The 19,293-nt window shown below is 36.2% G+C and overlaps 2 protein-coding genes across 2 annotated transcripts; one reads left to right on the top strand and one right to left on the bottom strand.

Annotated features, from left to right (window-relative positions):
• Window positions 1–1,236: 1,236 nt before the first annotated feature.
• On the bottom strand, window positions 1,237–17,147 carry LOC126830384 (transient receptor potential cation channel subfamily M member 1). The gene is made up of 7 exons (XM_056102899.1): window positions 17,023–17,147; window positions 11,359–11,515; window positions 10,505–10,719; window positions 8,303–8,482; window positions 5,955–6,179; window positions 1,799–2,009; window positions 1,237–1,283 (listed from the first exon to the last, which is right to left on the bottom strand). The coding sequence occupies exons 2-7, from the start codon at window positions 11,498–11,500 to the stop codon at window positions 1,237–1,239; spliced, it is 1,020 nt and encodes a 339-aa protein (XP_055958874.1). The 5' UTR covers window positions 11,501–11,515; window positions 17,023–17,147.
• On the top strand, window positions 17,131–18,600 carry LOC126830517 (polycomb protein EED). The gene has a single exon (XM_050560915.2). The coding sequence runs from the start codon at window positions 17,176–17,178 to the stop codon at window positions 18,463–18,465; it is 1,290 nt and encodes a 429-aa protein (XP_050416872.1). The 5' UTR covers window positions 17,131–17,175; the 3' UTR covers window positions 18,466–18,600.
• The last annotated feature ends 693 nt before the right edge of the window (window positions 18,601–19,293 follow it).

The following is a 19,293-nucleotide window of genomic DNA, read 5'->3' as shown; positions in this document are numbered from 1 at the left end:
CTTAATATTCGTTTAGGTTGATACAGTGATACTAGATTTTGAAGGTAAGCTGGACCAGGAACCATACATAACGCTGTCATCTTGGATGTGTGACTTCATATCAAAAATCTAAACCTGTCAATCAATGTGGAATTGTTGAGGAACCAGCATGCCAAGTTTCATTTTGACTGCACTTGAATTGGGCTTTTCTCAAAGAGTGTCGCCTCCAAAAAGGATCAACAACAATAAGAGCAGGGGTTGGGGATCTCTTTGACTGGTCCAAAAATCTGATTGTTTATATCAAAAACTGCAGGCGAGGACTGAGTTTTAAATTCAACAACAAATGAATGCAATAAACTACGCAACTTACCTGATGTGCAAACTGAATACATTCTAATATTCGATCTCTACATTGATTTCTCGCTAAATCATTGTTTTTAAAATCATTTGGAAAACTTGACATAACTTTTTTCATCAATTCTGGTTTTAAGTAACTTTCAAAATGTTCTTTGTCTGATCTGTGGAAAAAGAGAGACACATTACACAATACAAGTGGTCACCATGCAAGATACACCCATAAAAAACGATTTTTCGTACGATAAGGGGGCATAATCCTGAGTGTTAGGGTCTGACATGCAACAATATCAATAGGAACCAAGACCATTGGGATATAAACCTATATATTCTAAGTTTCATCAAAATTGGATAAAATTTTGGACCTCTCGAGGATCCACAAGCGAAAGTGATAAATCCTAATGCAAGTTATGTCCATCTAAACCAACGAATAACTTGCAATTGATTTTTTAGTGAGTTTAACACTAAGAAACGTTTCGACAAGGATACTCTCATTTGCTTGATAAAGACGAGAGTATCCTCATCGTAAACTTGTCTGCGATATCACCTCGGTGGAAGCGGACGTAAAATACAACTAACTAACAACAACAACTCATCGTAAAATGTCGCTTAGTATTAAACTCAGTAATTGTGTATCCATAAAATTGTACCTTGTGTCAAGTTGAATATATTTAAATACCTTTCTTGATGTTCTTCATAAGCAAAAGCTACAAGATCAGCAGCTAAACCTGAGCCTTTTAATAAAATAATTGGAATTCTCTTTTTTAATAACCATAAACAATGATCTATATCTGGTGGTCCACCTTGTATTAATAATCCTATCACTGGTGTACTAGATTCCTCATTATAATCTCTATCTGTTATATCATTTACTTCCGGGTCACTTCCAGCTAAAATATACAATTATAATATCAATATCTGATCAAATATTACTGCCGGGTCACTTCCAGCTAAAATATACAATTATAATATCTATATCTGATAAAAACAAATAATGTGCTGATAAACAAAAATACAATATCATAATTAGCTCAAATACAACATCATCATAATTAGCTAAACTATAATATCATGATCATAATTAATGATAATATCTAATAAATTGTTAAAATATAATACCATAATTACTAAATCAGCTAAAACACAATATCATCAGAATTAGATAAAATGCAAAGTCATAATTTGCTAAAATACAACATCACCATACTCGGTTAAAATACATTCATCGGTTAAAATATGTAATATCATATCTCCCCAAATATTATTGAAACATTTCATTTCTAAACATGACGAATAAAGAATGCTACTGTCACCAGGTAACAAAACATACACTCACTACCTCTGAATGGGATGGGATCTAAGTTATGATTTCTACTTTTAGAAAACATGTATAAAATATTCTATTAAGTATCAAACCATATTTACAGAACTTTCTCAACAATTTACTAATAATTAATATATTTACGTATTGTTGTATGGCTGGATGGCATTCTTCTGTAACGTCTAGGTCGACCAACAGAATGTATAAAACGTTGTTCTAAATTAAACCTCAGATTAATCATCTCCTGTTTGCTCATATCTTCGGCCAAGATGAAATGGGTATGATCTGGATTCAGTTCAAATCTATCTAGATGTGGCTTTTGACCAACATTTTCAACGGATTTAGGTTCATTATGCTGTAAATAGGCAAACTTCTATTACACTGTGTGTATAGATAATATACAGCAGAAATTAGAACAGATACAATGTAATACATGATTAAAAAACAACAACAACAAAAAACAGTGATGCATAAACTATCAATACACTAGTCAACTGTATACCTAGTCAAATTCTGTCAAATCAAAAACTTTACCCACTGACAAAGACCTTCATATCCAATCTGATTAAAACACAGATCCTATTTTGTTGTGTTTTGTTTTTTATAGTTCAAAATTTTGTTTTACTTGTCTTTACTACACTAGGATTGACGTGTTCTGGATGATGTGAGGGATTAGCCAATGAAACGGTCTGTTACGGCGAGCTTTTGGCATGAGCTGCACGGAACTGTGGGTAATCCACTAGAAACATCAATTTACTAATTGGTCATAGGGTCAAAAGCCACCCTTATGACCTCTGATGTGACCCCCCAAAACAACTGGTCAGATCTTCATGTAGATCTGTATTTTAATCAGATTTCTCTGTATATTCTGCTCACACAGTCAAATAAAGTGTTGATTTTTCTCCTAGTATTATATCAATATTTTTAATGGTCAGTGATTTACGATGTGTTGAAATTTGAAAAGATAATGTGGCAAATAGTTCATGAAAGATTAATTCACTCAGAAAGATCTGAATTAAAATAAATCTTGTCACTTTTATAACAAATTCCCTAAAATATTTAGGCATTAATTAAACGGAAATTATAAGTCGTAGTTTAATGACAATTAGTTGTTCTATTTTGTTTTTGTTTTAAACCAAAATATCTAGAATTCTCATACAATACAATTTTTGATATAACATGTATTCAACATATTCTTGCTGATGTTAGAAAAACTGTTAATAAAAACTCTTTATGAGATATTACATGAACACACAACAGCATAAACTCCCCGAACAAATGGTAATGTATGAATGAAAAAATTATTATTGGTAAAAGTATTCAGTAACCTTAATTCTGTTTAATGAGGGGTTAGGATTGGGGTTTAATGTCCAACCAACACAAACTAGGTCATTTTGGGACTAACATATGGTCCAATTTATTTCAATAATTCGTTTGCGCGTAGGGGTCTTTAGCAGTGGGAGGAAACCGGAGAAAACCCATGAGGGTGGACAGGTGACCCTACTCCTTGTCACATACAACCGGGGAATCGAAACCACACCAGTTGACTCAATGACAGACCTTATGATACAACATGCATGCGCTAACCATTTGGCTGCCCCCCCCCCCCCTATTCTGTTTAGTATATAACAAATAAACAACATAGAGTAACAATAAATATTAGTTATTATAAACAACAATAACAATTATTATAACTGTGAAATAAACAAATGAGTCATGTGTTTCAGTATTAATAAATGAAACATGACCGTGCCATTTCATCATTGTGTGTTAAACTCAAACATGTGGTATTATTTTCATATACTACAAGAACTTTCGTTGAACTCACTGAAACAATTCCATTACATTGTTTCCACTTGCTACACCATGGTTTGTTTTTTTTACATTCAACGTAAACAAAACAGTCCAGTAGTGTAAAGAAAACTGAAACAAGTGATTTTCCAGTTTATTTAGCAGTTTGACTCTTACCTCAGTTACCAAAATTAGAGAGAGGGAAATGGAGTTTAATGTCCACTCGAAACATACTAGGTCATTTTGGGACTAACATATAGTTTAATTTCAATAATTCGCTTGTGCGTATGGGTCTTTAGCAGTGAGGGGAAACCGGAGGACCCGGAGAAAACCCACGAGGTTTGACAGGCGACCCTACTCCTTGCCACGTACAACCGGAGATTTGAAACCACACCAGTTGACTCAATGACAGGCCTTATGATACAGCGCACGTGCTAACCATTGCGTCATTCAACTCCCCTACCAAAATTAGATCTTTGTTTTGACTATTCCGACAGTTAAATGGTAGATACAGACCTAATATTATAATACTAATAAGAAATAAAGGAAATGTGTAAATAACTAAGAAGAAATGTAACACCAAATTAAGAATTTATAGCAACACAAAGATGGTATGTCAAAAGTTCTGCGTGCAGAATATCTCATAAAAAAGATAGGTTGCCAGGCAACGCCCACAGCAGCTAAATCGTCTGGGTCATAACTATGGCAGTAATTAATGGAAATTGTTAAAAATCTATAGTCTTCTTCGTTTCATGACCTCAAACACTGTGTATAAATCTAAAGTCAATCGGATATTAACTTTAGTCTCTAGAGCGCTAACAAGATATTTCAAAGTGATCAAGGGGCCATAAGTCAATCGGATATTAACTTTCAACTATAGAGCTTCTACAAGGGCCATAACTCTGAGAATAATTATCGGAAATCGTTAAGAATCAATAGGCGTCTTTGTCTCATGACCTCAAACACAGTGTATAAATTCAATCGGATATTAACTTTAGCCTCTAGAGCGTCCACAAGCAATTGTGGACGCCGAACCAACAGACCAACGAATGGGGGTGACGGCAATATACCTCATTCACTCACACCGTGCTTTTTCATGAAAACTGGATTGATTCCGTGCAGCACTAATTGTTGAACAAAAAACACAGAACAGGACAGTCATTACAAAACATTAAAGTGAGTGTCAAGGTCCTTCATAACGAATTAAAATTATTTTGGGGTTAGAAGTTAATGCCAATTAATAAATTCTTGTACCCAATCGTCGTAACTTGATTCCAATGAAGAGGTCTCACGGACAATTAAATTCCTATGGTTGCATGGAGTGACAACACTCTGCTTACTCTGAATATAATATTTTCAGTATAAAATTAGATTTTAATCCATTCAGATAAAAAAACAAAACAATAACATTTCTATAACAAAGTGTAAGAATATTACACATAAAAAACATGCATGATAACTTGTGCTAGAATCAACTAAATACCTTATTTCATATCTACGTGCAATAAAAATAGAAAATAATGGAGTTACGATATAAAATGAAGATGTTTCTGATTAAGGGGCTTTAAATGTCAACCATAAAACTCAACTTTATTGAACTGATACCAACAAATGCTGTCTTAAACAACATAACCTCAAGGAGTTATTCCTATATAACTAATTAGATGAGAGCAGATTTTGTTAACCATTGAAAATGGTGGTAATGGGGGGGGTGGGGGGGAATGGGGATTTTGGAATTTTCAAGCTCGGAGTTAGTTGCATAGCTAAATAACAAGTGACTGTTTTTAAACACTTGAAACAAATCATATTAAGTTTAGTTGAGTTGTAATTCGACATACAAGCCTTTATATTCTCAGAAGTAAAATTTCATTTCTTGGGATACACTTGCATAACTTTATCGAATATGTAGACAAGATTTAAAGAAACATTGTATTGCCTGGGCAGCACTTTGTGAAAGAAGGCAAAAATGGCATATTATGTTGTGATGTAAAATTAAGTGAAATGAACTGAAATGGGATTTAACATCCTACGGTTTGCTCCAATTGGGCTAATAAAGAAGGGTATACACAATACAGTGTGTTATGAGGGAAATTTTGCCCAGGCAGTGGCACTATGGCCTACTCTTATATCAAATTCAAACTGTCAAGGGATCTTTTACGTGCACACCAATGTATAAACAGGACCTTTGTTTTCCATCCCATCCGTATGACTAGACAGCTGTCCTTGTCAGGCTCTCATTCCTGCACCACTGACAAGGGGAAACCACATCGGGAAATCCCGATGAACTTTCTCTGACAATGCCTTACCCACTTAGCCACTGTGGCTCCTGTAAAAGTAATGTTTCCGTGGTAGGGGTAATAACTTTGATTAAAGTATGTATAGCTGAACTATCCCTGCAACTTAGAAAAAAAATCTCTGTAGTGTGTTTACAAGGGACACACATACAGACGGAAGGGTGTGATAATAATTTACTCACAGAAAAAATGTGGGTATACAAAAAATCAGTTACCTTTCCATCCAAATAGCTTCCATAAGATATTTCTGATTTTGAAACAACACCGATGACAGTCAACTTGGGTAGTTTCTCTCGAACCCAGGTATTTTCAATATGTAAATTATCCAACTCTAAACTACTTCTTCGAGCTAGTTCTTCAGCTACAGCATTACCAATTAATTTTGACATACCACTGTCTAACCCATCTGTTAACACCCACATTTCTGTTAAATTTGCTGCCTGTAAAAATAAATGGTTGGCCAAGTGACAGTGACTAAAAATTAGATCAGCTCACACTAAATGGCAGTCTCATTAAAATACAGATCTATATTTTTTTTTGTTTGGAAGGTCGCGTCAGAGGTCATATGAGTGGCTTTTGACCCTATGATGTTCGACTCTTTATTAACCAATCAGCGTAGTAAAGACAAGTAAAGATAGGTTGCCAGGCAATGAAACATACTCCCACAGCAGCTAAATCGTCCAGGCAGACAACAAGTGTTGTCGCATATTTTTTACTTTTTTTGGTAATGAAACATTTGTAATACACTAAAATCTGATTAAGAGTAACAGAGGGAGAGAGAGAGAAATGGGGTTTAACGTCTACTCGACACAAACTAGGTCATTTCGGGACTAACATATGGTACAATAATTTTATTTACATAATTCGCTTGCGCGTAGGGGTCTTTAGCAGTAGGAGGAAACCGGAGGACCCGGAGAAAACCCACGAGGTTGGACAGGCGACCCTACTCCTTACCACGTACAACCGGGGATTCGAAACCACGCCAGTCGACTCAATGATAGACTTTATGATACAGCGCGCGCACGCTAACCATTCAGCCATCCAACCCCCCGATTAAGAGTAACAACTCATGAAGTAATTATCAATCTGAAGTCAATCGGATGATAACTATAGCCTCTAGAGCATCACAAGATTTTTCGAAGTGATCAAGGGCCATAACTTTGGCAGTAATTATCGGAAATCAATAGGATTCTTTGTCTCATGACCTCATATACTGTGTATTAATTTACAGTCAATCGGATATTCACTTTAGCCTCTAGAGCATCCACAAGATTTTTTGAAGTGATTGAGGGCAGTATTTATCGGAAACTGCTGAAAATCAATAGGCTTTTTCGTCTTGTCTCATGACCTCATATACGGTGCATTAATTTAAAGTCAATCGGATATTCACTCTAGCCTCTAGAGCATCCACAAGATTTTTTGAAGTGATTGAGGGCAATATTTATCGGAAATTGCTGAAAATCAATAGGATTCTTCGTCTTATGACCGTAAATGTGTATAAATTTAAAGTCAATCGGATATTAACTTTGGCCTCTAGAGCATCCACAAGATTTTTTGAAGTGATCAAGGGCCATAACTCTGGCAGTAATTATTAGAAATTTCTGAAAATCAATAGCCTTCTTCGTCTCATGACCTTAAACACTGTGTATAAATTTAAAGTTACTAATTTTGACCTCAAGAGCATCCACAAGATTTTTTGAAGTGATCAAGGGCCATAACTCTGGCAGTAATTATCGGAAATCGTTGAAAATCAATAGGATTCTTTGTCTCATGACCTTAAACACCGCGTATAAATTTAAAGTCAATCGGTTATTAAATTTGACCTCTAGAGCGCCCACAAGATCTTTTGAAGTGATCAAGGGCCATAACTCTGGCAGTAATTATCGGAAATCGCTGAAAATCAATAGGGTTCTTCATTTAATGTTACAGAGACTATGCAAGCTTTATCTCTGCCATTTTAAAGATGACTGAATACAAAATTTTAATTTATTTTTAAGGATCTGATAGAGCTTAGATCTGAAGTTTCACTTTTTTCTACTCATTGAAAAAACAGTTAAATAATGCCCCATATACAGAGAGAGAGAGAATGGGGCTTAACGTCCAACTCGCCACAAACTAGGTCATTTCGGGACTAACGTATGGTTTAATTTTATTTCAATAATTCGCTACCAGGCTGGACAGGCGATCCTACTCCTTGTCACGTACAACCGGGGATTCGAAACCACGCCAGTTGACTCAATGACAGCCTTTATGATACAGCACGCACGTGCTAACCATTCGGCCATCCAACCCCCCATATACAGAGTTTGTGTTCAAATTTGGTCAATATTTTTCTTTTACCAATACTATCATGTTTATTTCTAAATCTTTAAGAATTATTTTTCAACGAATCTCTATCACTATCATCATGTATTAACAAATCCTGTCAGCATGAGATAACCAATAGCCAAAAAGACAGCCGATTTGTCTCGAAGATTTATAACATAAATTGAAACTAAATTAATTTGATATATTTTGCTGGGAGAAATATTTCAATTATTAAAATTGAACAATGCTGACAAACCTCAATAATTCCTCTCTGAAAATCTTCAACCTGTACTTCATTTTTCCATGCTTTAAAGTATTTGGTATTTGTTATGAGAGATAACACAACTTTTGGTGATCTTTTCTTCCAACGATAGGCAATAAAATCAGCAATATTATCCACAGATGCTTCTTTTGGTACACACACATAATATCTATCCTGTAGAAAAATAGTAAAAACAACTAGAAATCAGTCATTCTATTTAATTCTGAGGTTTTATTGAGGCCCCTTATGCCATTTATAAACTGAAATGAAATGAAATGAAATGGGGTTTAACGTCCAACTATTCTGCTCCTATACTGGGCTAATGAAGACGGGCATACGCCATACACAGTGTGCTATGAGGGAAATTTTGCCCGGACAGCGGCACTACGGCCTACTCTTACATGTATATCGAATTCCAACTGCCAAGGGATCTTTTACGTGCATTCCAATGTTCACACGGGACCTCGTTTTTTCGTCTCATCCAAAGGACTAGACAGCTGTCCTTGTCAGGCCCTCCGCCCTGCACCACTGACAATGGAAACCAAGTCGGTAAATCCTGATGAACTTTCTCGGCCAATGCAGGGATCAAACACGAGACCTCCAGGCTAGCGAGCCAGCGTCTTACCCACTTAGCCACCGTGGCTCCCCCACTTAGCCACCGTGGCTCCCCCATTATTAAACTATGGCCAAAGTTAGATCTATTTGATAAGGCTAACTTCAAGTTTGGTCAAAGGTCACAAGATGTAATATAAGAGATAAGAGTGGCTTGAAGACCTGGTTATCCCGAGTGTCATTGACTAGTTTTGTTCGTATTGAACTCTTTAGACTGATTGGACTCGTTCGTTCATCGTTCGTTTCTAGAGTTTTACGTCCACTTCCACCTAAGGTGATATCGTAGACAAGATTGGACTCACGTGGAAGGCGTTTTTATTTATACTATTCAGAAACACCGGTGGTTACTAAATGGCGGGGTTACCAGGGTTGGTGAATTTGTTACCGGGGTCGGTAGCTCGCTTACAGGGGTTGTACAGAGGTTTGACAACTTGGAACACAATTTTAGATTTGTCGTTGATTCCATAAAGTAGTTAGGTTTTTAAACGTTAAATATTGTGTGATTCAACACGGTGCCCGAGAGTTTTGATATATATAGGTACGAATTAGTACCAAATAGTTTATTTATATGTGATTTATATGAGAGTCAAGGTTTGCACTTTCTCCCTCTGCTTCTTTATATTCAGTATTGTATGTTTTTGTGGTAAATATATGCTCTAACTTTATAGTCAATTTACCTCAATTCTACTGAACACTTAAAATGTTTCTCACTATAACATAGACCATTTAGTTTTAGACTATCTGGCTTTTTTATACATTTCACTGATATTTGTATAGGTAATATTTTACTTCAATATATAGCAGATCATGACTCGTACTAGTATTACACAATGTTTTTCTCGGTTATATTCCTGATGGTTTGATTTTTTCAATTTTGAGTGAAGTCTGTATCCCTACAGGGACTGTACAGCGCAGTGGACGCTTACGGCTAGCCTCCGTATTCATTCACTCAGTCAGATATGTACATTTATTTGTAATTTCTGCGTATTGTTTCTTGTCCCTGGATTTGTTTTGTGTAATTATGTGTGGTGCAGTCCACCTGCACTTACTGATATTTCATAAACATGAAGAGACAAGTAGTGTAATAACAGTAAATAACACATAACTAATATCAGGTGTTTTCAAACAAGTATCAAATGTTATGGTACATCTGAATAGAATCTCTAATAAAACAGCTAATAGATAATGCTGATGATGTTCACCTGAGGCTGAACATGTTTATTATTATCATAGAGTATTGATGTAATAAAACTCTACACCACGTTTCATAACTCTCATTCCAAAACAGAGTTATTGTGTCTCACAGCATCGACAAATCAAATTGTTTATTTCTAAGTAGAAAACACTCATTCTGAAACTCAGTGAAGACATTCACAATTTGTACATAGACTACACTAAGTTTCAACAGTCTACCTCAATTAGAAGCAGGGTTATTGTGTTCCAACCATTTCATAATCCTTTGCTTTTTCCGAAACGAAAATTTATTATGTAACCAATAGGAGTAATGGTGTTTGTACCTATAATTATTATTTTTAAACGTGATTGGACAGTGCCTTTATTATATAAATGAAGTGACATACTTACTTTATCATTGACATCCCCTCCTAACATTAAAAACTGTATAATCCCTGATGACCACATGTCATACGGACCAAACATGGCCGTTGACGATTCTCGACTAACTGCTGAATCAGAACTCTGTATGGTACTGTATTTTGGATCCAGTTTTAATCCACCAGAGTTATAGTCCATGGTACCAGCAGGAAAGCTCACTTTCTTTCCTTCAACCGATGGTGTTTCTTAAAAGAAAAACATGATGACATGACTTGCATTATTGTGATAACATTAGATTCCCAGTTAATACTAGGTCAGGGTATAAAGACACCTGTCTTGTTCACAATTTCAAAGACAAACACTGATATATTAGGCCATACAAACAAAATATTCTGGTTCCTTCGGTCAAAACACATTGTTTCTGTAAGTGTTTTTATTTATTTTTTGGGGGGTGGAATTTAGTCAGTTTGTGCAGCTAAAACTGTACATGGTGCAAACATTCTGCCAACGTAGATGTGGTTGGCCTCCGTGCGTCTATTTATTAAATATAAATTGGGTCATTTTTGACAAACGGGAAGTGTTTTACGAATGGGACAAAAAATAATCTCAGACTGCCCATATCTCGGGTATTTCTCAACAGATCCTACTCTATGGCCTACTCTTATATCGAATTCCAAACGAGTAGTCAGCTGTCCATGTTGCCACTGACAATGGAAACCCCGATGAACTTTTTCAGCCAATGCAGGGATCACCAGCGTCTTATCCACTTAGCCACCGTGGCTCCCCCCACCACAAATAAAAATTTGGTCATAATTTACTGGATTTTCAGATGGCAGGATTTATTTATTGTGAACTATATTTATAATCAACAAATATATATCTACCTTCATCCTCATCTGACGTATTAGTAAAACTAAATGTTGGAATACTAGACGGAGACTGTTGTCTTTCCACCAGATCCATGGCACCTGGACCCATCTCAAATACATCATCATCATCGTTATTTTTAGATTTCTTCCTACTCATCTTTACGGTGAATCACTGAAATAATAAATCAAATATCATGTTTGATCAATATGCAAATTATGTTTACTGTTTCAACAAAACAGCATGTTTACAAGATTCACCAATAGCTAAAGGCAATATCTAATATTAGATTACAATCTCATATTGTTTTTTCATTGTACACTGTTCCGCTTCATGGCACAGTCTTAATACATGTATGAACAACTACACAAAGCATCTATTTAATCAGTAATTTTTGCAGCAAAAGCAATGGTTATTGTATCAATAATTACTGATGTATAAGTTTAAAGATACATTATCTCGAAAGTATTTATCCGGTGGTCATTTGGTATATAGAAAGTATAGACCCCCAAATCTTACTAGAAAAATACTGGATGACCCAAAAAACACCCATTTGGCAAGCACTGGGCAAAAATGTCAGGATATCACTAACTGGTAACCCGACTGTTGTCTGCCAGCTTATTGTGTGCTAGCTTGAATGAGGGAGCGGTTTTCATTTCTTAGTCAAATCGTTAGGGGGTTTAGGGAACATTGAGGGGTATTAATGTACAAAATGGCGGAAAAGGTAGTTGACAGAAAATATTAAGAACTTACTTAGGCCTCAATGTGTATGATAAATGGACAGTAAGTAACGAAAAATACATTCTGAAAAATGGACCCTCCCTCAATGAATTGAGTTGACTAACATGGAGTCTAACAACAGTTTATTTATACATGTAGCATGCAGTATCTCCCGACAAATGCAAAGTTTTGACAAGAATTTAAGCAAATTTTTGATAGATTAATTAGTCAGAATATGTTATTAGTCGAAATATATCATTAAATCACACAGTTTGTACGCGGGAACGTATCTTTAATATGAACATGTCTTTTATAAATCGGGGTTCACTTCCCATGCTGGTTGAGACAGTTCATCTGGATTTTCCTCTGTGTTTTCCCCTATTCAGAGGTGCAGGACAGAAGGCCTGGCAAGGAACAGTGACTAATCATTTGGAAGGGATGAATAATTGAGGTGTGACGTACACAAAATAACCCTTTACTAAGTTTATTGTTGCAATCTAAAATAAAAGTATGGCAAATGTCTCTCATAAGTAGGATGTTAAAGCCCATTTCATTTACTATAAGTTCAATTAGTATTTTTTAACAATGGTTGTCAATGTCCATAGAGATATAATATACTGTTACATGTACATGTGTATCAACAAAATACAGTTACTTTCATTTATCAAATATACAAATAGTGAATTATGCTTAAGTAAGGATTAAATTAATAAGTATGAGACTTAATTATCTATTGGGCTGATGAACATTAGACATTCCAATAGGTTTATTGTCCTACGGATCAGCTGTGACAACAGAAGTATGTATATCTTAGACAGTGTTCCTATGAATGATTGATGGGGGGGGGGGGGCTAGAGTGCTGCGCTTCGAGCTCTTGTTGGCTTGTGGCCATGGTTTCAATCCCTGGTGTGAGCGTATCAGGCTTAGAGATAGGGGTGCCTTTTCAACCTCTCGGGTTTACTCTTGGTATTCCAGTTTCCTCCCACAGGAAAGACCACTGCAGGTGCGCTATGATAATGAAAGAGAGAGAGAGAGAGAAATGGGGTTTTACTTCCACTCAACACAAAACTAGGTCATTTCGGGACTAACATATGGTTCAATTTTATTTCAATAATTCGCTTGCATGTAGGGGTCTTTAGCAGTGGAAGGAAACCGGAGGACCTGGAAAAACCCCAGAAGGTTGGACAGGCGAACTTACTCCTTGTCACGTACAATCGGGGAATCGAAACCACGCCAGTTGACTCAATGAAAGACTTTATGATACAACGCGCATACGCTAACCATTCAGCCATCCAACACCCCTGCTAAGATAATAAAAATATGATAAAGCAACTTGTCTGCGATATCATGAGAAGCGGATGTTAAACACTAATAGAAGAATGATCAACAGATAAAGAGATCTATTGATTACAGATCTAAACAATTAATAAAATCACCCATTCAAGATAAGCTTCTAAAAAGAATCAATAAGTCATTATTTTCAAGATAAAATCTGGAATATTATTATGATATTGTGTATTGTCATACATTATATTATATATAAAATCAATAAAGAGTCTCTGAAAGAACTATTTGGTTTATAATCAACAAGAGGATATTACAAATGAGACCCTGAATAACCGTATTTCTTACTTTGAATTACAAAAAATAGTGAAATAAATATTTTCTCCTAAAAATATTTCATTTTAGGTATATATATATCCATGTCAGTAAGACAAACTCTTAAGATATGATATGACCTTTTGAACTGATTGATAGGTCACTGACCTGTAACAACTACATAAGTACCTGATTACCTTGTCTATTAAAAAAAATGGATGTTTGCCAAAATGTGTAACTACAGAAACTGTTACAGGAAAATGATAAATTCAGGGCTTTTCTTATAACTTAACCACTATATTTTCAAAAGCTCCATCTGTTCTGTTGGATGCAAAATAAGGACACGTCTTAGAACTCTTAAACCTTCTAACGTTGTCTTACATCCCTTTATAAACTAAATTATAATATTTGAAAATAAAAATAACTGGTGAATGAGCATTGATTTCTATCTTTATTTGTAGATTTAATTGTCATGCATAGATTCCACATTCAAGTGCAATAAGGGCCATAACTCTTCATTTCACTAATATGAATATTGCATACAATTCATACAAATCGTATGTTAAGTTATTTGTGATTAGAGAGTTGACAAGTGAAGGGAGTCATGATAACTCAGTAAGTATGACAGTATGTTAGCCTCGAGGTCCAGTGTTCGATTTCCCGGTATGGTTCCCCCTTGTGAGTGGTATAGGGAGAGAGAGAGAGAAATGGGGTTTAACGTCCACTCGACACAAACTAGGTCATTTCGGGACTAACATATGGTTTAACTTTATTTACATAATTCGCTTGCGCGTAGGGGTCTTTAGCAGTGTGAGGAAACCGGAGGCCCCGGAGAAAACCCACGAGGTTGGACAGGCGACCCTACTCCTTGCCACGTACAACCGGGGATTCGAAACCACGCCAGTCGACTCAATGACAGACTTTATGATACAGCGCGCGCACGCTAACCATTCAGCCATCCAACCCCCCGAGTGGTATAGGACAGAGTGACTAGAAAAGGAAAACGTATAGTTATTTGGATGGGATGAAAAATACGAGGTCCTGTGTTCACATTGGAATGAAATGAAGTTTAACATACTACTGTTCTGCTCTGACTGGGCTAATGAAGACGGGCATACGTCATATAGTGTGCTACGAGGAAAATTTTGACTGGGCAGCGGCACTATGACCTACTCTTATATCGAATTCCAACAGGAACTGCCAAGGGATCTTTTACGTCACAATTACGTGCATGCCAATGTATACACGTGACCTCGGTTTTTCTTCCCATCTGAATGACTAGACAGCTGTCTTTGTCAGGCCCTTCGTGCTGCACCACTGATAGGGTGACCCACCATAAATAAATATCTCCATATATCTCGACAATTACGCCACAATATTTATATATATGCCAAGCCTCAAATCAGTTTCACACAATTATAGTCACTAAATAAACGATCATGTTGTACTTAATAAGCTATGACCATTAATCATGTAGAAATAATAGACTGAAAACTGGTTCCAAGAGTCGTCCATAACATCCAGACACTTTTGAGTAAAAGATAGGTTACGTGCCCTTGTTTTGAAATTAGTCTCGCTTAACCAGTCTATCGACCATTCTACGTCTGATTGACAGGTCGGGATAATCAAGACTACTTTTTTACGAAACATAACAGAAAGCTAGAACAAGAAATTAAATTTAGAAATAAGCACATTAGGTAGCTCAACAATCGTTTTAAGAAGCTTGTAAAAGTAAAATGAAACTACTGCTAGTATCATGTTCCTGTCTAACCCGAGTGATTCAGAGATATTATTTGTACTAAACCAAAAGATGCTGCTCTTAACGGTACAGTTAATATAAAGCGATTTAAAAAATGAAACGAACGTAATTTCTAAATCTGCTGTAATAACCAAGAAGCTTAATTTTACTGCTATTCAAAATCGTCAACAATAAATTTTTTACGGCTGTAATAGTTGATAGATTTGTAGAGAATTGCATGTGCAAGGGCTATTTATAGTATCATACTGTCAGAAAGTTAGTCTCCGCACGGCGAATGTGCACGCTTCAGTGGTAGTCTCAAACTATCAGCGGTGGACTGTATTTCTGTGAGTACATGGGTCACCCTACCACTGACATGGGGAAACTACGTCGAAAAATCCCGATGAGAGGGAGAGGGAGAAATGGGGTTTAACGTCCACTCGACACAAACTAGGTCATTTCGGGACTAACATATGGTTCTATTTTATTTCCATAATTCGCTTGCGCGTAGGGTCTTTAGCTGTGGGAGGAAACCGGAGGACCCGGAGAAAACCCGCGAGGTTGAAAAATCCTGATGAACTTTCTCGGCCAATGCGGGGATCGAATATGTGACCTCCGGGCTAGCGAGCCAGCGTTATACCCATCTTTTGGGTTATCATTTGATAATACTGGGTAGTATGTAGTATACTGCATGTGAGTTTTTATCTTTATGCAATAAAATTTATCTAATCTTACATTATTTACAAGCTTCGGTTGATTGAAATCATGCCAAAGATTCGGTTGATTGAAATCATGCCAAAGAATCGGTTGATTGAAATCATGCCAAAGACAGACCTTATGATCTATATTAAAGTGCACCCATTTAGACCACTCGACCCCACTCCCCAAAAAAACAAAAACACACACACTCACAAAGAATAGAGACTTATAGTTACAACTCCTTTTAAAAAAAAAACCCTAATAATTGAGTAATTGGACATGACAATGATCTCCATTATATAGGTCACTCACCTATAATATAGGCCAAGTCAGTACTTTCCCGTCTCCCTCTATTGGGTTACAATTAGAATTACAAAGGAAAACGACAATGACTGGTAGTTCAAAAAATGTTCCACTAGTTAAACAGGGTTAGCACAGTTCTTGTCCTAGAATCCTAGATAGTATGACAATAACATGTCATGCATAATACCCGATAACGGTTGACTGACTCAGCTGTAAGAGTGAGTCAAAGTTTATGACTACTAGTACTATGGCATAATTCATGATCACTATCAGATGTAGACGTCTTTAGTAACCACCACACACCACCAATCAATTTAAAATAAACACCGAGATACGTTATTGACACCGTTAAGTTTATCGTGCATATGTGCCTGCAGATTAGTGCAACAGGTTCGATGCGGTTTTTCGCGGATTATAGCTGACATCCCGAGGTAAATTTAACAAAATACTGAGAACGACAATATAATTAGCCCGCTCTCGGCCGCTGTATCTCTGACACGAATAGGTCCCATCCTAGTTGAACACCGTTCAACCACGATCGCACAACTAAACATTGATGATGTCGTCCCGTGCCTGCTTCTCGTAAAGATTTCTAGAGTAAGAAAATGCATTAAAAAATTACCGCATAGCAAAACAAGCTAAAGAGCTGACAGGCCTAAAGCAATTCATCCACCATACCGTCCATGTTTGCTTTGAAGTGGTAGATTTCAGACAAGGTAACCGGGACTATGTTTCTTATAGCGTGCGCACGCGTCCCAGAAAGCTCAAACTGAAAATGTCGGACAGCGAAGAAAGTGTTAGGTCTTTGTCCAAAAGACATAAACTATCACTGTCCCTTTTCAACGATGGATCAGGGGATGATTTGGACGATATATCGAGTACTGCTAGCACCAAAGAGGAAGAATCCTCAAGGAGCGACACTCCAACACAACTCTACGCCAGAAGAGGACGAGGGAAACACAAGTCCAAGAAATGCAAGCTCCAATACAAATGCACTAACATTTTGCACGAGGACCACGGACAACCCATTTTTGGTGTTCAGATAAATCTGAATGCACCAGAACAAGATCCATTAACATTTGCGACAGTAGGCAACAATAGGGTTAGCGTGTACGAATGCCAAGAAAATGGCAAAGTGAAATTATTACAGGCTTACGTAGATCCTAGTAATGATGAAAATTTCTATTGCTGTGCCTGGTCCCATGATGATGTCACAAAACAACCCTTATTGGCAGTAGCAGGTGTCAGAGGAATTGTAAGAATTATTAGTCCTGTTGCCATGCAGTGCATCAAGCACTATGTTGGCCATGGTAATGCCATAAATGAACTAAAATTCCATCCCAAAGACTCAAATCTTCTATTATCCGTGAGCAAGGATCATTCCATGCGAATGTGGAACATTAAAACAGATGTGTGCGTTATAATATTTGGTGGTGTGGATGGTCACCGAGATGAATTGCTTAGTGCAGATTTTAATCTCGAAGGAACAAAAATTATTTCATGTGGAATGGACCATTCATTGAAAATATGGAATTTAGATACTGAAGATTTTTACAGTGTAGTGAAAGAGTCATACGCGCATAATCCTAGTAAAATCAAAAGACCATTTTCCACAATTTCCAATCATTTTCCTGTTTTCTCAACACGAGACATTCACAGAAATTATGTTGATTGCGTTAGATGGCTGGGGAATTTTGTTCTCTCGAAATCATGTGAAAATTGTATTGTTTGTTGGAAGCCAGGAACTATTCATCAGCCTATTGATAAGGTCACAGACAATACCATCAACATAATTTTTAGGTTTGATTATAAAGAGTGTGACATATGGTACATGCGCTTCTCTCTTGATTCCTCGCAGAAAATAATGGCATTGGGGAATCAGTGTGGTAAAATATATGTATGGGATTTAGACACCTCTGATCCTTCATTAGTCAGATTCACAAAACTTACTCATTTTAAAAGTACCACTGCTATTCGACAAACGGCTTTATCTAAAGATGGAAGCATTCTGTTGGCTGTCTCCGATGATAGCAAAATTTGGAGATGGGATAAAATAAGCGGCTGATTAACTGTCTACTTAAGTTTTGTTAAAAGTTTAATTTTTTAAATGGAACTCTTTGAACATGAAATTTGAATATAAAAAAATATGTTAATGCTTTAAAGGATTATTGAAGATAATAAAATTTTGCTTCATGAATAACCTGTTTTTTTATGTACAATGTATCCATCATCCTGTCATGTAAATCTGTAATAGATCATGCTTGAATTGTCCTTAAACAATCACCACTCCTAACAACATGCAGGCCGAAATTAAGTAGGAGTGGTTATTTAAACTGCTATTTCCTATCAAAATGTTAATACTGAATAATCCTGGAGTGATGTACATGTAGCTAGGGCAAACCACGAAGCACTATATAAAGGGTGGAATAATTTGATCAAATGTTGTTTATTTTCATTGCTAGGGTACTTGGGGTTTGCATGAAAAAATTCAGATATGGACCATCTGTTGGAAAAACCCAAAGTATGCACGCATTTGTTGGTCACAGCTTTGACCAGTCAAATTCATTTTTATTCTGGGGTAAATATAGAGTTAACAGATATCAGGGGTTTTATGTACATACAGTATACTTTATTCAATAGTGTGTAATAAATGTTGGGTGGTGGGTAACATCTACACGGTTTTATCAGGGACATTTATAGTGCAAATAGTGCAGCAGAACCTTGGCCTTCATAAGGTTGCCCAATCCCCACAATAGATGAAATAATATATATAGAAAAGTATTACTAATATTAATATTAGAAAAGTATTATTAATATTAGAAAAGTATTTTTAATAGTATTAGAAATTTAATATTAGAACAATATTATTAACATTAGAAAAGTATTAATAATA

Source organism: Patella vulgata, chromosome 8 (assembly GCF_932274485.2).
Source record: "Patella vulgata chromosome 8, xgPatVulg1.2, whole genome shotgun sequence".
In the NCBI taxonomy this organism is placed as follows: domain Eukaryota; kingdom Metazoa; phylum Mollusca; class Gastropoda; family Patellidae; genus Patella; species Patella vulgata.
This window is presented reverse-complemented; position numbering and strand designations above follow the sequence as displayed.

Bases quoted from the DNA above. Each gene is read 5' to 3' on its own strand.
- LOC126830384 (XM_056102899.1), bottom strand. From the start codon at position 11,500: ATGAGTAGGAAGAAATCTAAAAATAACGATGATGATGATGTATTTGAG. The intron at 10,720-11,358 runs GTAGATATATAT...TTTTCTTTTAAG, and splicing joins TACGTCAGATGAGGATGAAG to AAACACCATCGGTTGAAGGA. The intron at 1,284-1,798 runs GTAAATATATTA...TGTATATTTTAG, and splicing joins ATCCAGCCATACAACAATAC to CTGGAAGTGACCCGGCAGTA.
- LOC126830517 (XM_050560915.2), top strand. From the start codon at position 17,176: ATGTCGGACAGCGAAGAAAGTGTTAGGTCTTTGTCCAAAAGACATAAA.